This window comes from Schistocerca americana, chromosome 2, assembly GCF_021461395.2.
Source record: "Schistocerca americana isolate TAMUIC-IGC-003095 chromosome 2, iqSchAmer2.1, whole genome shotgun sequence".
Taxonomy (NCBI): Eukaryota; Metazoa; Arthropoda; class Insecta; order Orthoptera; family Acrididae; genus Schistocerca; species Schistocerca americana.
Genome location: NC_060120.1, coordinates 1,100,706,662 through 1,100,725,732, shown reverse-complemented (window position 1 = coordinate 1,100,725,732; position 19,071 = coordinate 1,100,706,662). Strand labels below are relative to the sequence as shown.

General features: G+C 37.4%; 1 protein-coding gene across 3 annotated transcripts in view; it reads right to left on the bottom strand.

The window, feature by feature from the left end:
• LOC124596510 (Down syndrome cell adhesion molecule-like protein Dscam2) overlaps positions 1–19,071 on the bottom strand; it is a 270,374-nt gene that overhangs the window by 93,616 nt on the left and 157,687 nt on the right. For all 3 annotated transcript variants that reach the window (XM_047135673.1, XM_047135675.1, XM_047135674.1), the window contains exons 12-13: positions 9,369–9,520; positions 9,253–9,270 (exon numbers count right to left, since the gene is read on the bottom strand). In XM_047135673.1, the coding sequence (XP_046991629.1) occupies positions 9,253–9,270; positions 9,369–9,520 (170 nt within the window). The remainder of the gene's footprint in view (positions 1–9,252; positions 9,271–9,368; positions 9,521–19,071) is intronic.

The following is a 19,071-nucleotide window of genomic DNA, read 5'->3' as shown; positions in this document are numbered from 1 at the left end:
TTTTTATAGGGAGTATTGCTGATCTCTATTTATTTGCATATACAAGCTGTAACCTATGGCTTACATAAGAATTGAGTAAGGTGAGTAGTATATCTTCAATGCCATAGTATTCTAACTTTTTAATGATTATGTCATGAGACACTGAATCAAATGCTTTGCTTAAATCAGTAAGTTTTCCAGATATATGCAGCCTCTTTTCATATGCTTCATATACATTGTTCACCAAAGCCTCAGTTGCTTTTACAGTTGATAGGTGAGGCCTGAATCCAAACTGCTGTTGATATAATAGTCTGTTGCTTTCAAAATAGCTGTATAGCTGCATATGCATGCAATTTTCTATTATTTTGGATATGATTGGTACTCTTGATATGGGTCTGTATCTGTTTAGGAGGTTTTTATCACCTTTTTTATACATAGGCAGTGTAACTGTGAGCCTAAGACATTCTGGATAAATTGCTTCATCTAGTACTCTGTTTGACAGTGAGAGAAGTGGCATTTTGATTTCCTTTGCTATACACTTTATGATGAAATTACTGAGTCCATAATAGTCTTCTGTTTTGGAACTGCTTAGTTTGTTTATCAATTTATAAATGTCATTTAGGGTGATAGGGGTCCAAGTAAATTTCTCACTAGCCTGTTTTGTATGGATGAGTAGTGCTTCTGCATCTATGGTAGAATTATTGAGTGGAGTGGTAGTGGCACTATTTACAAAATAATCATTGAGTGTATCACAGTCTATAGGGAAGTTGTGTTCGTTATTGATGTTATTAATTTCCTGTTTTAGCCTATGGCATTCCAGGCTGCTTTACATTTATTTTTGGAATTCAAAATGTATTCATCATTTGCACTGCACTGAGCCCCTTTTATTTCTAATTTGTAAAGTTTTCTCATATTTAGGTAATTTGCCTTGTCTTGATCACTTTTATTAGACTTATTCTTCAGAATTAGAAGTAGTATCTTAAGTTTTGGAGTGTACCACTTGTTAGTACGACATTGCTTATTTGTATTATTAAGATGTTGCCTTTTGGTTACAGTGGGGCATGTCTTTTCTACAATGTGCTTAATTTCTGTGAGGAAAATAGTAAAGTGTTTATCAGTTGCCTTATTATTATTAATTTTATGAGACCAATCAATTTCCTGTAACTCATTAATCATGTTGTTTACGTTGGATTCTCCTAGAAGTCTATATGTCACTTGTCTTTCTTTAGTGTTGAGTTTTGAATTTTCTATTCGAAGCCATAGTCCTGCATGATCTGATATTCCTAATTCTATTACGTCAAATTCAACAGTATCTTTATATACATTACTAATTATGTTATCAAGACATGCATTCTGTCTGGTGGGCTTTTCATTAAGACGATAATAGTTTGATGACTTCAAAGACTTAACCATATAGATAACATTTTTCTTCTTTGCTCTTATATCTATGTTAATATCACCTACAATTATAATTTTATGTTGTTTATATTTGGACAACTGCAAAATTAGTGTGTTAATTTTTTCTGTAAATATTATTTCATCAGAACTTGGAGTTCGATACACTGACACAATTACAATCTTTTGTGCGTGTATTACCATACTGGCTACTTCAAATATTCTGATTGGGAGAGAGGTTCGGAGGAAAGGTTAACAACTGAATTGGGATGTTGTGGTTCCAGATTGTGTTGATTAGAATCAGAAACCTCTGTCCTATCCAAAGGCCTCACCTTCAGCCCCACTCCCAGATTCAACCAAACAGCCCTCGTCAAAGATTTACTGTCCTACACTCGTACTCTCTACTGGAAATATCACTTTGCCACGAAGAAATATGATCCTAATCCTACTCCTAATGATCCAACTCCCCAAGACACTATCCAAATTGAACCCTGCCTGGAACAGTTCCATCCTCCGTCACAGCGGGACCCACCTCCTCTTCCTCAAAATCACCCTCTCCAAACCTTCCAGGAATTTCTCACTTCCAGCCTTGACTCTCAATCCTTCTTAAAAAACCTTAATCCTACTCCCAACATCACCACTGCTGAAGCTCAGGCTATCCGTGATCTGAAAGCTGACCGATCCATCGTCATTCTTCCGGCAGACAAGGGTTCCACAACTGTGGTACTTGATCGTTGGGAGTATGTGGCTGAGGGTCTGCGTCAGCTTTCAGACAACACTACATACAAAGTTTGCTAAGGTAATCCCATTCCTGATGTCGAGGCGGAGCTTCACGGAATCCTCAGAACCTTAGGCCCCCTACAAAACCTTTCACCTGACTCCATCAACCTCTTGACCCCACCGACACCCCGCACCCCAACCTTCTACCTACTTCCTAAAATTCACAAACCCAATCATCCCGGCCACCCCATTATAGCTGGTTACCAAGCCCCCACAGAACGTATCTCTGCCTATGTAGATCAACACATTCAACCCATTACATGCAGTCTCCCATCCTTCATCAAAGACACCAACCACTTTCTCGAACGCCTGGAATCCTTACCCAATCTGTTACCCCCAGAAACCATCCTTGTAGCCATTGATACCACTTCCTTATACACAAATATTCCACACGTCCAGGGCCTCGCTGTGATGGAGCACTTCCTTCCACGCCGATCACCTGCCACGCTACCTAAAACCTCTTTCCTCATTACCTTAGAAAGCTTCATCCTGGCTCACACCTTCTTCACTTTCGAAGGCCAGGCATACCAACAATTAAAGGGAACAGCCATGGGTACCAGGATGGCCCCTCGTAAGCCAACCTATTTATGGATCGCTTAGAGGAAGCCTTCCTTTTTACACAGGCCTGCCAACCCAAAGTTTGATGCAGATTTATTGATGACATCTTCATGATCTGGACACACAGTGAAGAAGAACTCTAGAGTTTCCTCTCCAACCTCAACTCCTTTGGTTCCATCAGATTCACCTGGTCCTACTCCAAATCCCATGCCACTTTCCTTGACATTGACCTCCATCTGTCCAATGGCCAGCTTCACACATCTGTCCACATCAAACCGACCAGCAAGGAACAGTACCAAATTACCAGAGCCACTTCCTCATCCTCTCAAACCCAGAACCTCCCACAGAATAACTCCAAAAGTGCCCCGCTTGTGACAAGATACTTTCCGGGACTGGATCAGACTCTTAATGTGGCTCTCCAGCAGGGATACGATTTCCTCAAATCATGCCCTGAAATGAGATCCATCCTTCATGAAATCCTCCCCACTCCACCAAGAGTGTCTTTCCGTCATCCACCTAACCTTCGTAACCTCTTAGTTCATCCCTATGAAATCCCCAAACCACCTTCCCTATCCTCTGCCTCCTACCCTTGTAACCGCCCCCGGTGTAAAACCTGTCCCATGCACCCTCCCACCACCACCTACTCCAGTCCTGTAACCCGGAAGGTGTACACGATCAAAGGCAGAGCCACGTGTGAAAGCACCCACGTGATTTACCAACTGACCTGCCTACACTGTGAAGCTTTCTACGTGGGAATGACCAGCAACAAACTGTCCATTCGCATGAATGGACACAGGCAGACAGTGTTTGTTGGTAATGAGGATAACTCTGTGGCTAAACATGCCTTGGTGCACGGCCAGCACATCTTGGCACACTGTTACACTGTCCGGGTTATCTGGATACTTCCCACTAACACCAACCTGTCAGAACTCTGGAGATGGGAACTTGCCCTTCAGTATATCCTCTCGTTCCATTACCCACCAGGCCTCAACCTCCGCTAATTTCAAGTTGCCGCCGCTCATACCTCACCTGCCATTCAACAACATTTTTGCCTCTGTACTTCCACCTCTTTGCCTTTACAAATGTCTGCTTGTGTCTGTGTATGTGTGGATGGATATGTGTGTGTGTGCGAGTGTATACCTGTCCTCTTTTCCCTCTAAGGTAAGTCTTTCCACTCCCGGGATTGGAATGACTCCTTACCCACTCCCTTAAAACCCACATCCTTTCATCTTTCCCTCTCCTTCCCTCTTTCCTGATGAAGTAACCGTTGGTTGCGAAAGCTTGAATTTTGTGTGTATGTCTGTGTTTGTTTGTGTGTCTATCAACATGCCAGTGCTTTCGTTTGGTAAGTTACATCATCTTTGTTTTTAGATATATTTTTCTCACGTGGAATGTTTCCCTCTATTATATTCAAATAGTATATATAATTTTACATTATATGAACCAAGTGTGGGAGTTCAGTGCATACGGTCAAAACTATAGGATGCTAGTGTTGGACAATGTGTGACGTAACAGACAGCCATTACAAAATTATATACTACAAATGATGTGCAATTCAGCATCTAAAGAAATAGGTATGAGAAAATATAAACAAATATAATTTGTTTTATGATGTTCTCCACAAATCACAAAACATACAAATATTTCAAAAAATACATAAAAATATAAAAAATAAAAGACAAATATATGCAATAAAACCCAATTAGCAACATGTAAAACAATGATAAAATAACAGAAAATTAAAGGCTGAGGATATAAAACTCTTGGAAGCATATGTATGTACATATTCATTCCTGCTCGCAAACAATAAAGAAATTAAGCATCTATGCCAAAATACTGAATTTCATAAAACTTCATTTCTTAAGACAACTGAAAAAAAAACTGCTCAAACATTTATTCACAATTAAAGACTAAATAGATAATTTCATTATTTTTTTAATTTTTAATAAAAAATATCACTTTGATCTTTAGTCAGGAACAAATGTTCAAGGATTTTTCCAGTTGTATAAAAAATGAAAATTTCTGAAATTCAGTGTTTTGGCATTGAAACTTATTTTCACTGCAAATTCTGAGCAGAAATGAATAATAATAAATGTATTTCCAAGAGTTTTCTATCCCCATCCTTGAACTTTGGTATTTTGCCCTTTGTTGTTCTTGGTGTACATAAACGATCTGCCAAACCATCTGACAGTTGCAGAAACGGTGATGTTCGCTGATGACCCTAGCATATTTATAAAAGGATACACTGAGGATGATCAACAGCAGAGTGCCTCTAGGATAATAAATGAGACAGGAAAATGATTTAGTGATTATTATTTGATCATAAATAAGGATAAAACGGTACTGATCAATTTCATTAATATTAAAATTAAAGCTAGAAGAAGAATAAAAGCTGAGTTAGAGAACTATGTTATTGCACAAGCTCCATAAACGAAATTCCTCAGTATGTGGGTGGATGAGCACTTGAGATGGGAAAAGCATCTAGAAGTTTTGAGTAAAAAATGAAGTAAATGCTGCTATGTGCTAAGAATGCTTCAGGAATGCTGCAACACTGAATCATTGCTGTGTGCCTATTACGCTTACATGAACAGTTTGCTTAGATATGGTGTGATCTTCTGGGGAAATACAGGTATGCCAAAACAAGCTTTCAAACTTCAAAAAAGGGTTATTAGAATAATGAAAGGGGTTCCTTCCAGAGTGTCATGCAGGGAAATATTTAAAGAATTTAAAATAATGACTCTTCCTAGTTTATACATCTATGAATGTGTATGCTTCCTGAAAACTCACCAGGAATTTTCAACATTAAATAATCAGGTTCATAACCATGAAACAGAGAACAGGGATGATTTTCACAGACACCCACAAAGGAGCACTCTACCAAAAACGTGTAAACTGACAGCCCAAAATACTTTTTAGTGCATTGCCTTCTACAATAAAGAAAATTAAAGAATTTCATAAATTCAAGGTAGATCTTAAACAATTTTTACTAACACACAGTTTTTATAGCATTGAAGAATATCTGAATATGTAAAAGTAATATTATTTATATATACTGATATAAAATATTTGTATTTATTATCAAGGTTTTTGAAACAAATTAAAGATAAGAAACTATATTGTAATTGACTACATCCATACGATGTATATTGTTAACAGATGAATAAATAGATTTATTGATTGATTGATTGTTTTACACTGGTTGCTGATTAGGTTTTATTGTATATATTTCTATTATTTTTTAAATATTTTACACATTTTTAAATACCTGCTACTTTCTGACTTGTGTATAACATCATAATTTGTTTTATATTTATGTACATTTTCTTATCAATGATTTTGGCCTTGTGTGCCTTCTTCCATAGATGCTGGTTTGCATATCATTCACAGTCTACAATTTTGTAACAATTTTCCATTATGTCACCCACTGTTATACACTAGCATTAACTAGTTTTGGTTAAATGCACTGAATTCCTACATTGACTTATATAATGTAAAATTAACTATATTATGTAATAGACAGACAAAAGAAATATGGCTGTTAATGCTTATTATTTTCATTAATTGCAGAATATTTTTCTATTTGAAAAATTGTGATGCATCATAATCATTATGACTGCAATGCCACCTAGTAGCTTTCTTCACTTTACACTATCACTGTACTGTAAAATCAATTTGTACTTGCTCGTCACTACTTAAGGTTGACTTCATATGCACAAATGATATTATATATTTCTGGTGAGTGCTTTATTTCACTGTGTAATGTTCATCTTTTAGTATTACCTTAATCTTTTCTCACTGATGACTTATTGAAGCCTTTGGAAATGGAGAAAGCCACAATGTGTACATGAATAAATACTGTGGTCAAGACATATAAAAGTGTTTTAGTGCAATCAATGGCCACACTATCTCACAGTGTATTTATGCAAATTACAGCTGTTATTAAGTGAAGAACTGAAAGAATATTTACAGCCCTCTTCATATCATTCTCTTAAGGACTGTGAAGATAAGGTTGGACCAATTACTTCACAAACAGTGGCATTTAAGCAGTTATTCTTTCCATGTTCCATATTCAGTTGGATTGGGATGGTACATAAACATGTTGCACAACGCTAAGTAATCTCTGCCATGTGCTTCACAGTGGTTTGCAGAGTATATACATAGATGTAGATGACAATAACAGTAGTGGGAATAGATAAGCTTCAAGTCCAAGTGCTATTATTGTATATCTTCCAATTCGTGTATGTTTACGTTGTTATCCATCTGATAAACCAGGAAAATTTCACTCATGCAGTCTTTGTTCCCATATTACATAATAATCATTCCTCTTTTTGTGAATCTCAATATAACAATAACTGCATATCACGTGTGTCTGTTCAGAGTGATGTATTTTTTAAAGTTGCCACTTAGCATCTGTATTGTGTGTTCAAAGGCTTACGTAACCAACAAAAGCAGCAACAAAATCACAGATGTGACAAGCCACACACAGAGTGTGATTGGCATGCTGCACATGCTTGGAGTCTACAAAGACAGCTGCAAGTCTGAGCAGCAAGTTAATGAAGAACATCATAATGAGTGCAGAAAAACTATACAGTTTTGAGAAACTCACATACTAACTACTCAGCTACTTCCCAATAAGAGAAAAATATAAGAGGTGATTGTAACTGTACAGCAGTCTGCCAACATGGAAGGTCAGCGATAGATGACCTAAGGGCCAACAGTCCTTATGAAGCCCTGATACAGTCGATGAATGACATTTTCAACCAAAAACCGTTAAGTAGTATTTTATTAATGGACTAGTTTCAGTCAAATGACCATCTTCTAGCAAACAAACATCCTAAAACAGTAATGGTTTACATACTTTTTTTTTTTTTTTCTTGCATGGACATCATCACAGTCAAATGCTATAAGTTTGTAAGGAGCTGGTCATAAGGTTAACTTTTTGTAGTTGATTATCGCTGATGTGAACACTTACTTATTTCTATAACATGCAACAACTACTTCTGTTTCCAAATGATGGTACGAAGAAAGATTAGGGTATAACAGTCGATTGAGAAAGATGTTATTAGGTGTGGAATGCAAGCTCAGGATAGGAATTTTCTCTCAGTCTTTTCTCAACCGGAATTTCAGTATTCAGCTTCAGAGCTTTAGGAAAACCTAAATCTTGATCTGCAGCTGTGGATAAACCACTTCTGAGGGCAACATCAGTTTCCAATAATAAAATTTAATCCAGTTTTTTTCTCCTAAATGTACTAAATGTACGCGTCCTCTTTCTGTATGATAAAGTTGTGCTACATAATACTCTTTTTCTCCATCATTATTGTAATCAAAACAGTGTGACTATATCTGTTCTTTTCCATACTCAGTGTGTTATGAAGAGATCACTTTTCAAAAAAGATTACTGAATATTCATTATCTGGTAAACAGTCTGTGTAACTGTTTAGGAGTTCATCTCACCGGGAGGAAAGGTTACTAGTGATACTTTAGGCATCTCTATGACCCTGAGAACCTCATAAATAACATCATCATCCAATTGTGTAAGTTCTCATATGCTGCACAATGCCCAGAAATTTCAGCTTGATTTCCCAGAAAAGGTGAAAGCCATGTCATCGTAACTATTGTTGCTAGCAGATCAAAACACGCCACGGTTTTACTACTGGTTCATTGGGCTGTACAATATTTTGATGAAGAGCCATGTTGCCATAATTAGGTAAGCTGACAAAATGACCTGGGATAGCATGGCCAACTTACATTACATCCCTTCCCTCCAGTGAGCACTCCCTATGTAATCTACATCCAAAGGCTCACATTCAATGCCAAAGAGGTGATTGTGTTGGTGACTGTGACTGGGAACACCTAGTGTGGGGCCCTGGCTACGGAGGCATGTATGTAGGCACTCCATCTGCCCCGGCCAACAGCTTGCTGTGTTTATTGAATGCTGTGTTTATTGAATTCCTTCTTAATTGAACTCATTGCTGGTAATCAAGCCTTGCTGGGACTACAGCTGCAGTTTCAGTTGTGAAACTCCTCTGGTGTGTACCTGTAATGACAGTGTACCAGTATTTTGACATCTGTGCTAAAATCGTGATGCTGTAATCATGTGAGTCCCAGACAAACAGTGCTTTGTGACTGCCAACTTGTCAGGACACATCAGTTGAGTGTGCTACTAGTATGCTATCAGTTACCTTCAATGGTGCAAACTGTTTGTTCAACAAATGTTTTGCCACAATAGCACAGAACCTTGTATGCTCTAGCCTTCTGAAGACCAAAATCTGAGGTCCATTTGACACTATGAACAGACAGGACACGCACGCATTGTTCAACCAACTAATATGCCAGAAGAAACTGATGAACCTCAATGTTGCCAGTGCTTCCTAGTCAGGTCCCTAACAAATGATCATTATTTGCTTATGTTAATAGTACTGATGAGCCCTGAAGATTTTAAATGAGGTATTACCTGTAAGTAATGATGCAGAGCAAGCAGTACAGCTGGTAGTTAGCAATTAAAAAACTGAAGGTTAATGCAAAATGGAAAATACTTACTTCCCTTATTTCTGTTTCCTGATAGTGCATGAAAAAGACACCAAGATACATCATTATTAAAACAAATAGAAAATTTTCAACACATCCAAAAAGTAGATATATATTTCTTAAGTTACCTTGAACTGTCACATAGTATGTAATCTCATCTTTCCCAAATATGTTTTCCACAGAGCATGTGTAATTCCCAGCATGTAAAGCTGTAACTGGACTGATGTAAAGCTGCCATTCGTCATTAATTTTCACACTGCTGCCTTGTACTGGTTTTTCACTGTTTGGCAGAAAATTGTATTTTATCAGTTAGCGGTAATGTTCTTAAAATAGATACAAAGTCTCATAATATAGTCTTTGTCTTACATGACAATGTAAATTAGTGTTTTGAATTTATAGTTAAAAAAGTAACTCTATAGCCACAATATGTTCCTGATGGTCTTCTTTCTCACGTTACCTTCCATTCAGAAGGTTGTTGCACGGAGCGACTGTTATATTGACTTGTAAATAATAGATTTCAGCTATCAGTCATCCTTTCTAAATTTTATTGGAAGATCTAGATTTCAGCTAGAAACTAGCCATTCTAAATGCACTATCATTTTTGATCAATGCATGTAATGCCTGTTGGTCAGGCTTCATCCACAGTTCATTGAATACAGTACTCAATGAACGGTAGATGAAGCCCGACCAACAGGCATTACATGCATTGATCAAAAATGATAGTGCATTGAGAGTGGCTAGTTTCTAGCTGAAATCTAGATCTGCCAATAAAATATAAAAAGGACGACTGATAGCAGAAATCTATTATTTACAAGACCTTCTTTCTGTTTGAAGTTTACAGTCTGTGATGTGCCTCATCATTAGGACCTATTACTGAAAACTTATTGAAATAGATGTAAAACTTACAAAAGCAGAAACTAATAAAATCTGCGGCAAAACAGGTAAAACACATCCAAGATAGATCCAATACCTAGCTTACTATTATAAATTTAATCACTCTTTGTTGCTACAGGAATTCGCATTTATTTCTGAGGTTGATATAGCTCTTTCCAAAGAATGGATGCATTTGGCGTGATCTGGATCCCTGCATGTTTAAATACGAGCAATAAACATGGAACAATAACACCACATATACCCATTAGCACTCAAAAACCTCAAATAGATACTTGAAAAACAAGTATACATGTAATTTCAGAACTAGAAATTTTTTTGAAATTTGTGGTAAGGACTATGGGAGCAAACTGCTGAGGTCATCAATCTCTAGGCTTACTCACTACTTAATCTAACTTAAAGTAACTTATGCTAAGGACAGACAACACACACACCCATGCCCAAGGCAGGACTCGAACCTCCAAAGGGGGAAGCCGCCCAAACCATAACCTCAGACCACACGTCTACCCCCACGCAACGAACTAGAAATGTGATTTGTAAAACAGAGGGGTTTCCTTACCCCCAACAAAATAATTAATCTGATGTTAAACAGTCAAAACTTGAAACAAATGACAAACTAGGCAGTAGAGTTTTGCTCTCACTTTCTACTACTTGGATCTTTTGTTTATTTATTCATTATTCTACTAACGAAATCAAAGTGTGGTCTTGACCATGAACAATTGCAACTAGCAGGACAAAATTAGTATAATCATGTGGCCGGTCTATAAATATATCAGGGCATTATTGGGGAAAATGTTTTAGTCTGACAGCTAGTTAATAATCTATACTACAGCAATGAGCATCTGCAATGGGGGAAAGAGGGTAGACTTGGCCCTTCCAGTTTCTAGAGTACAGACCTTTTAATGTTTAAAAAATTCTTATTCATTTCTAAAAATAACAGTCTAAAGTGCAGATTCAGCACTAGTGAACGCAACAGAAAACATTGTGGGTTTAGTAGGCATTACAAAGCTTGGCTTTGTTTGATTGTCAGGCTGTTGATGGGAGATTACACCATTTCTTAGGTTAAGTCCTCACCTGTTCTCTGTCCCTTCCTTGCAAAGTCATTGTCAATGTGCAGTTTCAACAGCCAACACAAAGTAAAAATAGTTACAGTATACCTGTCTGACATCCAACCCCAAATTCTCAGAAGGATAGCAATTTCCTATGCTGTACAACTCTGTCACCAAGTAGCTTAACTTTTGTCTGAGAATAAGTTTGCTGAGATTACTTTTTGTAAGATTCTGAAGAAAATGACTACTCTATTTATTTTCAATGTGTTCATTCATGTTTCATCTGTTGACACAAATGCACCAACGAAACGAAGAAATGCCATCTTCTGCACTAGAATACAAAAAAAGGTAAGAATTTCAAGGTTAAAAAATATCTCCTCCTGGAGTTGTAACCTTCTCAAATTGTATGTTTTGCAACACAGAGCAACATGCAGCAACTGAGTTATGACTTCTGCAGTCCAGTTGTCAAGGATGCAAAATAATGTGCAGTGACAGGCCGTTAAGAGTCTGTTCTAAAAGCCAATTTGATGCCTGTTTTGGAATGTGCTGCATAAGTTGTCAAATTTAAGCCTGGGTTACCCTTGTAAATGTAGCTTCCAAAACATATTCTGCTCAAATTCTATTATACCCACCAGCATTAAAAAATGAAAGTCATTCAAATAACGCATTTAATTAATTAACATCAGATATTAAGTTTTGTAACCAATAAAAATGTTGTACTTGACATCAGAGTTAAATAAACATTTTTATTTTTTAACATGTAATCCTCCTCCTCCACTTTGATGAGCATTAATCTGTAACATTTATCACTAGTTATTATTGCTGATGTCCAACAAGATTTTCTGAACGAATTTGATTTTTATGTCTATTTCAGATGTTTAGTTCCCAGTCTCAATCAAATGTTATTTGTAAATGAATAATATTGTGAATCTTTTCTAGCTTTAGTTCCTAACTCATTGGGGGGTTAATCAAGGTTTAACATCTTGTCAATGACAGTTTCATTGGAAACAGAATACAAGTTCCAATTGGGAAGGCATGGGGACTGAAATTGGCCATGTCTTTTCAAAGGAAATGACCAACATTCACACCATTCAATTTTGAGAACTCACAGAAAACTAAATGTCGATAGCTGGACAGGCTTTGAACAACCATGGTATGACTTACGATAGCATATCATCTTTTTCAGTAAACTCTTTAGATATGCTTCATTTAATTACACGAGGATGTAATTTCAGATGGTTAGATCAGATTTCTATTTTCATATCAGTCTGAATTGAATTTTCTGTTCTCCATTCTTAAGTTTCTCATGATTCTACACCATAAATTTGTAATCCCTGTAAAAAAAACCATAAGATCAGTGCTAAAAATCCCTCAATTTTACATTCCTTCCTAGTAAGTTTTACTTCAGTTCTATATTCTTACTTGCTGTCTCACTAGTCTTCATCTCGTTTTCTTTCTACTGACATTTGATGTGACTGAATTCGATCTACACCAAAGAGCCAAAGAAACTGGTACACCTGCCTAATATCATGTAGAGCCCCTGCGGGCTTGCAGAACTGCTGCAACACGATGTGGCATGGACTTGATTAATTTCTGACGTAGTGATGGAGTGAAATGAGACACTGAATCCTGCAGGGCTGACCATATATGCCTAAGAGCATGAGGGGGTATAGATCTCTTCTGAACAGTACATTGCAAAGCATCCCATATATGCTCAATAATGTTCATGTATGGGGTGTTTGGTGGCCAGTAGAAGTGTTTAAATTCAGAAGAGTGTTCCTGGAGCCACTCTGTAGCATTTCTTCATGTATGTGGTGTCACATTGTCCTGCTGGAATTGCCCAAGTCTGTTGGAATGCATAATGGACATAATGTATGCAGCTGATCAGATAGGATGCTTATGTACATGTCACCTGTCAGAGTCATTTCCAAACATATCAGGGGTCCCATATCACTCCAAATGCACATGCCCCACACCATTACAGAGCCTCCACCAGTCCCCTGGTGACATACAGGATCCATGGATTCATGAGGTTGTCTCCATACCCATACATGTCCATCTGCTCAATACAATCTGAAATGAGACTCTTCTGACCAAGTAACATGTTTCCAGTCATCAACAGTCCAACGCCAGTGTTGACGGGCCCAGGCAAGCTGTAATATTTTGTGTCAGGTAGTCATCAATTGTACATGAATCGGCCTTTGGCTCTGAAAGCCCATATCGATGATGTTATGTTGAATGGTTCACACGCCGACACTTGTTGATGGCCCAGCATTGAACTCTACAGCAGTCTGCAGAAAGGTTGTACTTCTGTCACGTTGAATGATTCTCTTCAGTTGTCATTGGTCCCGTTCTTCCAGGATCTTTTTCAGGCTGCAATGATGTTGAAGATTTGATGTTTTACTGGATTCCTGATATTCATGGTACACTCGTGAAATGGTCACACTGGAAAATCCCCACTTAATTGCTACCTCGGAGATGCTGTGTCCCATCGCTCATGTGCCGAATATAACACCACATTCAAACTATCTTAAATCTTGATAACCTGCCATTGTAGCAACAGTAACTGATCTAACAACTGCATCAAACACTTGTTGTCTTACACAGACGTTGCCAACTGCAGTGCCGTATTCTGCCTGTTTACATATCTCTGCATTTGAATATGCATGTCTATACTATTTTGCACCATGGATTCTGGCTGGTGAAGTTAAGGGAATATTTTAGGATATTTCAGAGAGGGGAGACTTGAGAGAGGAAATGCTGATGTAATGCATAATTGGCATTGTCATCACAACTTCCAACATTTAGCTTCACCATGCAATAATGATAAAACTACTGCTAGGTTGCGGCAGCAATGGAAGAATAGGACAGTCAACGTGAAGTGCTTTGGACCGAGTCAATACATGATGAAGAGACCCCACCGCCACCTTTTCTTGTGCCACTTGTAACTGAGACTCATCTTTTTGCATGTATTTATCAACAATATCGATCATCAACCTTTTAAATTCCAACACAGAGACTCGAAGAATCCACTTGGTCAGGATCAAGGAAACATTGGTTATTTCTGGCTAGTGAGCTGGCAATTTGTTACGTCACCCAGCAGCCAATACAGCCACCTCACCACACTAACACACATGATAAGTTTACAGACCTTAGCCTAGAAAACATTTGAAAGTCCTACAGCACTGGATTATAAAGTATAAACTCTTCTCCTCATAGGTAACAATTTTATGAACACTCATAAAATCAACTGACATACCAAATTGCAAATCCATAAACACACAAGAAAGAAATTTCAAAACTTTACATCATCTAATAAATCTATTAGGAAAAAAGTGATTTTTGCCACTAGTGATACTGTAGAGTATATAACTGAAAACACTATCACTTCTGCTAATGATGTACGAGATAATTGAGGCATTTCCAGCATACTACTGTCAAAAATTATACCTAAAAGCATGCTGTTCTTTGAGTGTTTTTTCATTTTATGCTCACCTCAAAAAGAGCAAAAATTTAAAGCCTACATGGTGGAATAAACTGAAAAATTTGAAATATGGTGAAAACTGCTGGATTACAACATCTCAGATATTTGTAACATCTTGAATGTTTGATTTCCAACTGCATCCAATAACTGTATAGCAAGGTAATGTCACACTAATGCAGTGGCTTCTAGCTTATGGAGTAATAAACAAAAGCTTACTTGGCAGCTTATTCCAAAGTACAGCTGATGTGATTGGTGTATACCAAGTGGATTGCCCACAGAATCCATTTAGGTTTAATGTATATGGTTATACCATATATGCCCTTCACTACCATGCACTAATTTTACTTACAGCTGCTCTGCACAAAGCCTGTCCATGGAATCTGTAACATATCATGCCTCTATTGACTGCAGCCAATATAGGCTACTCTATTTGCTATGTGCTGCATCACTGTTAATGGGATGTGATCAGTGAATAGTTGTACAATGACTTGTTTGTCTTTGTTGCAGTACTCAATGGTGTTTAATGCACTGTAATGGCAGACGGATTGTTACAAATATAACTGATGTTCAGACAGAGAAACACTGAAATCACAGCAGGCTTAACTTTATTTTATATTCATTTGTGTAAATAAATACATCCTGCGAAGGAAAACTTGTGCGGGTAAACATGCTTTCACAAAACCTGCTGTTTTCACTACAGAAAGCAATGAGCTCGAAGTTCAAATGGTGTACTGTGTAGTTTATTAAGATGGCCTGCACATATAAATAAATATTCACCCCATCCCTGTGTGACAAAGATATCATGGGGAGGTATTATTATCTGAGTAAGTTAACAGAAAATTGAAGGCTAAACTATCATCAGTTATTTCATGTACCTCATTTTTTTCCCTCAACCAATCTCAACGTCTGTTGGTCTTTTGAGCAGGGGTGATTAAGACATATGAAATTGCATTTTCCCAGTATTGTATTACTTAAAAGTTATTATATGTGGAAGTTGCAAGTTTTCATTTTCCTACTGAGCTATGTCCTAACCTCCACCTCCCAATGTGATGAGGACTTGCGTTTTTAAATGGACTTTCTCAGAGAAAAAGTCAAAACAAAGAGAGCCCAGCTGCCACATCCATGCTGGCAATGTTGTACAACATTGAGGAGACAGGGTGAATATTAAGCTGTACACCAAAACTCAAGGGAATTAACATTGAATTAATGTTCCAGAACTGCCACAATGTTTCTTAACATGCACGCATCCACACCTGTGCATGTTTCTGAGCATACAAAGTCTGGTGTGGCTAAATGATAATTACTTCAGCTCTGAATCTCTCTTCCCCAACCACTATATCTGGTGCCCTATACTAGGGCGCCACTATTGGGAGAGAGTAGCTAGTTTGTAGTATTTTAAAATAATTATGTGATTTTGTAAATTTTCTGCTATACTAATTGTTATCTTTCTCTGTTCCATTCATGAATGGAATTACTATATTATCATAACGAGGATGGAAATCACACTATGTGCAAATGATTCAACATAATCAATTGGTGAATTAATTCTGGACGGAGTGTAAAAGCCAATGAAAGATAGGAAAATTCATGATCATGTTGTGTGCATGGCTGCGCTTAGTAATGTTTCTGCCAATAGTGATCATAGTACCTTCCTTAAATCAATTCCCAAATTGAAGCATTCTCGTAAAATACGTAGACATTTGAACAGAACATTAATTTTATGGAGATGTGTGTATACAATTGAACTATGCCAACAATATATTTTGATATGTGTTGGCGAGGCACTACTGAATAGGTTTTCAGTGGTATCTTCACTATTACAAATGGAATATTTCATTTTCAAAAGTATTTGTCTATTTAGCCATTTTGTAAAATTCTCGAGAGATGAGTACAAAACTTAGGCACACTGTTTCCAGTCCATTGCCTGATAGCCAGGCACAAGATGTCGCCAACATGGATGTGGCCCGGAGCTACCACGAATATAATTTCACAGAGTCTGTTCGACAAATTACAGAAATTATGACACATACTGGTGCTTCCAGTCCAAAACTGTAAAATGCAAACAGCTGTAGGTGGTAAGTGTAAAGGTGTAAAATTGCAGGCATGGTATCCTATTCAAATTGATAGCTTCCCTTTACAAAGCATTTTGCTTGTGGTTGGAATTCATGGAGAACAATTCAGACATTAGGGTTTTGTTATGAAAGATAAAACACAACAGCCATACTATGCTAGGATGTCTAAAAGCATGGTGCAAATACAGCAGAAGGATCCCAGATGGTGAAAGATAAGGCTAAAACTGGTGCAGAACAATGATGACAGGTTAAAAAAAAAAATTAAGATTTACCAAGATTTATTTTTTCACCAACGCCACCCAGCACAGAGAGAGTGGTGTGTCTGTTTACCAGAAGATCACATTAATGACTTCATGTTACACACTCACTATGTTTGGAGTCACTGTGGTATCTCCAAGTGCCTTAGTAAGATAAGCACTTATTAGTACTATCCAAATTTAAGATGAAATGTTCTGCACGTAATACAGAAATCTGTTGTGTGTCAGAAGGCTAAGCTTACAAATAAGTCAAAACTAATTGAACTACACCTGACACTACCTGAAAGACCCTTGGATGCAGATGGACCGTATCCACAAGGGAAAGGAGGTGTAAGATATGTTGTAGCACTATATGACAGCCTGTCAAATTGTACACTCTGTGGTCAGTGATGGCGAGCACCATCATCAGATTCATCATGGATTATCTATCCTGAGTAGGAAAGCCGGAAATACTGTTGATGGAGAACACACTGTATTTTACAGGCAACCGTTGGAAAGAATTCATGAACACTCATAACATTAAACATATACTTGTATCCATGTTTTCCCTACAAGCAAGTCCCTTGGGGAATATTTAAAGAATTTAACAAATTTATCTGAACTTACACCCCTCACAAACACAAAAGGTGGATCAAATACGTTCCCCATTCTGGCAAGTTGCTAACGATCTCCCATATAGCTCAACTGGCTTTACATCTACGGAGATGCTGTTTTGACAAAAGACAAGTAGATAATTGGGAAAAACCTCTAATCAAGGTCCCTATAAAGAAAATATCTATCTGTAGTGCTAGCTGAGACCTCTGTTCTCTTTGTGTTGTTCAAATGTTTCTGATTTAAATAACGAAACAGTGTATTTTTTTTGTGCTTAGCACTACATGTTTTGAGAATTTATTCTCATTGGCAAGTTAAAATATTTATGTAAGTATTTTATGTCCTATTTGCATGTGTGTTGTGCCTTTCTTGCACTGTATGGTGTCATCTTTTGAGGTTATGGTACAGTACTGTGCCTTCTACATTACAGAGATAAACACATGCACAAACACACTAAAATTTCACGAACAGTATGAATGATTTGCATATGTCTGGTTTTCTGCATAATGGAGATAGCACAGCATCCTATAACCACAAAAAGACAGCTGCAGTGCAAGAAAAGCAGCACAAAACAAAGATACTAATGTAAATATTTGATCATGATGATGAGAAATTCTCAAAACATGTCATGCAAAACACAAAAAAATATATAAATAATACAGTGTTCCAATACCATATTTAAAGAATGAAGGGCAGTTGCATGCTTTCCAAAAACATTGATCAAGATGAACGAAATTCCGTCAAATGTTCCTGCTTCCCACTTGTGGTTGGCACTTCTTGGAGAACCAGTTATACAAAATATTAAAACTGAAGACATTCTTAATTGTTCTTGACACCACATTCCTCTGCAACATCTTGTTTTCTTTTACATGTCTTGATTATATGCATGTTGTTGTTGTTGTTGTGGTCTTCAGTCCTGAGACTGGTTTGATGCAGCTCTCCATGCTACTCTATCCTGTGCAAGCTTCTTCATCTCCCAGTACCTACTGCAACCTACATCCTTCTGAATCTGCTTAGTGTATTCATCTCTTGGTCTCCCTCTACGATTTTTACCCTCCATGCTGCCCTCCAATGCTAAATTTGTGAGCCCTTGATGCCTCAAAACATGACCTACCAACCGATCCCTTCTTCTAGTCAAGTTGTGCCACAAACTTCTCTTCTCCCCAATCCTATTCAATACCTCCTCATTAGTTACGTGATCTACCCACCTTATCTTCAGCATTCTTCTGTAGCACCACATTTCGAAAGCTTCTATTCTCTTCTTGTCCAAACTAGTTATCGTCCATGTTTCACTTCCATACATGGCTACACTCCATACAAATACTTTCAGAAACGACTTCCTGACACTTAAATCTATATTCGATGTTAACAAATTTCTCTTCTTCAGAAACGATTTCCTTGCCATTGCCAGTCTACATTTTATATCCTCCCTACTTCGACCATCATCAGTTATTTTACTCCCTAAATAGCAAAACTCCTTTACTACT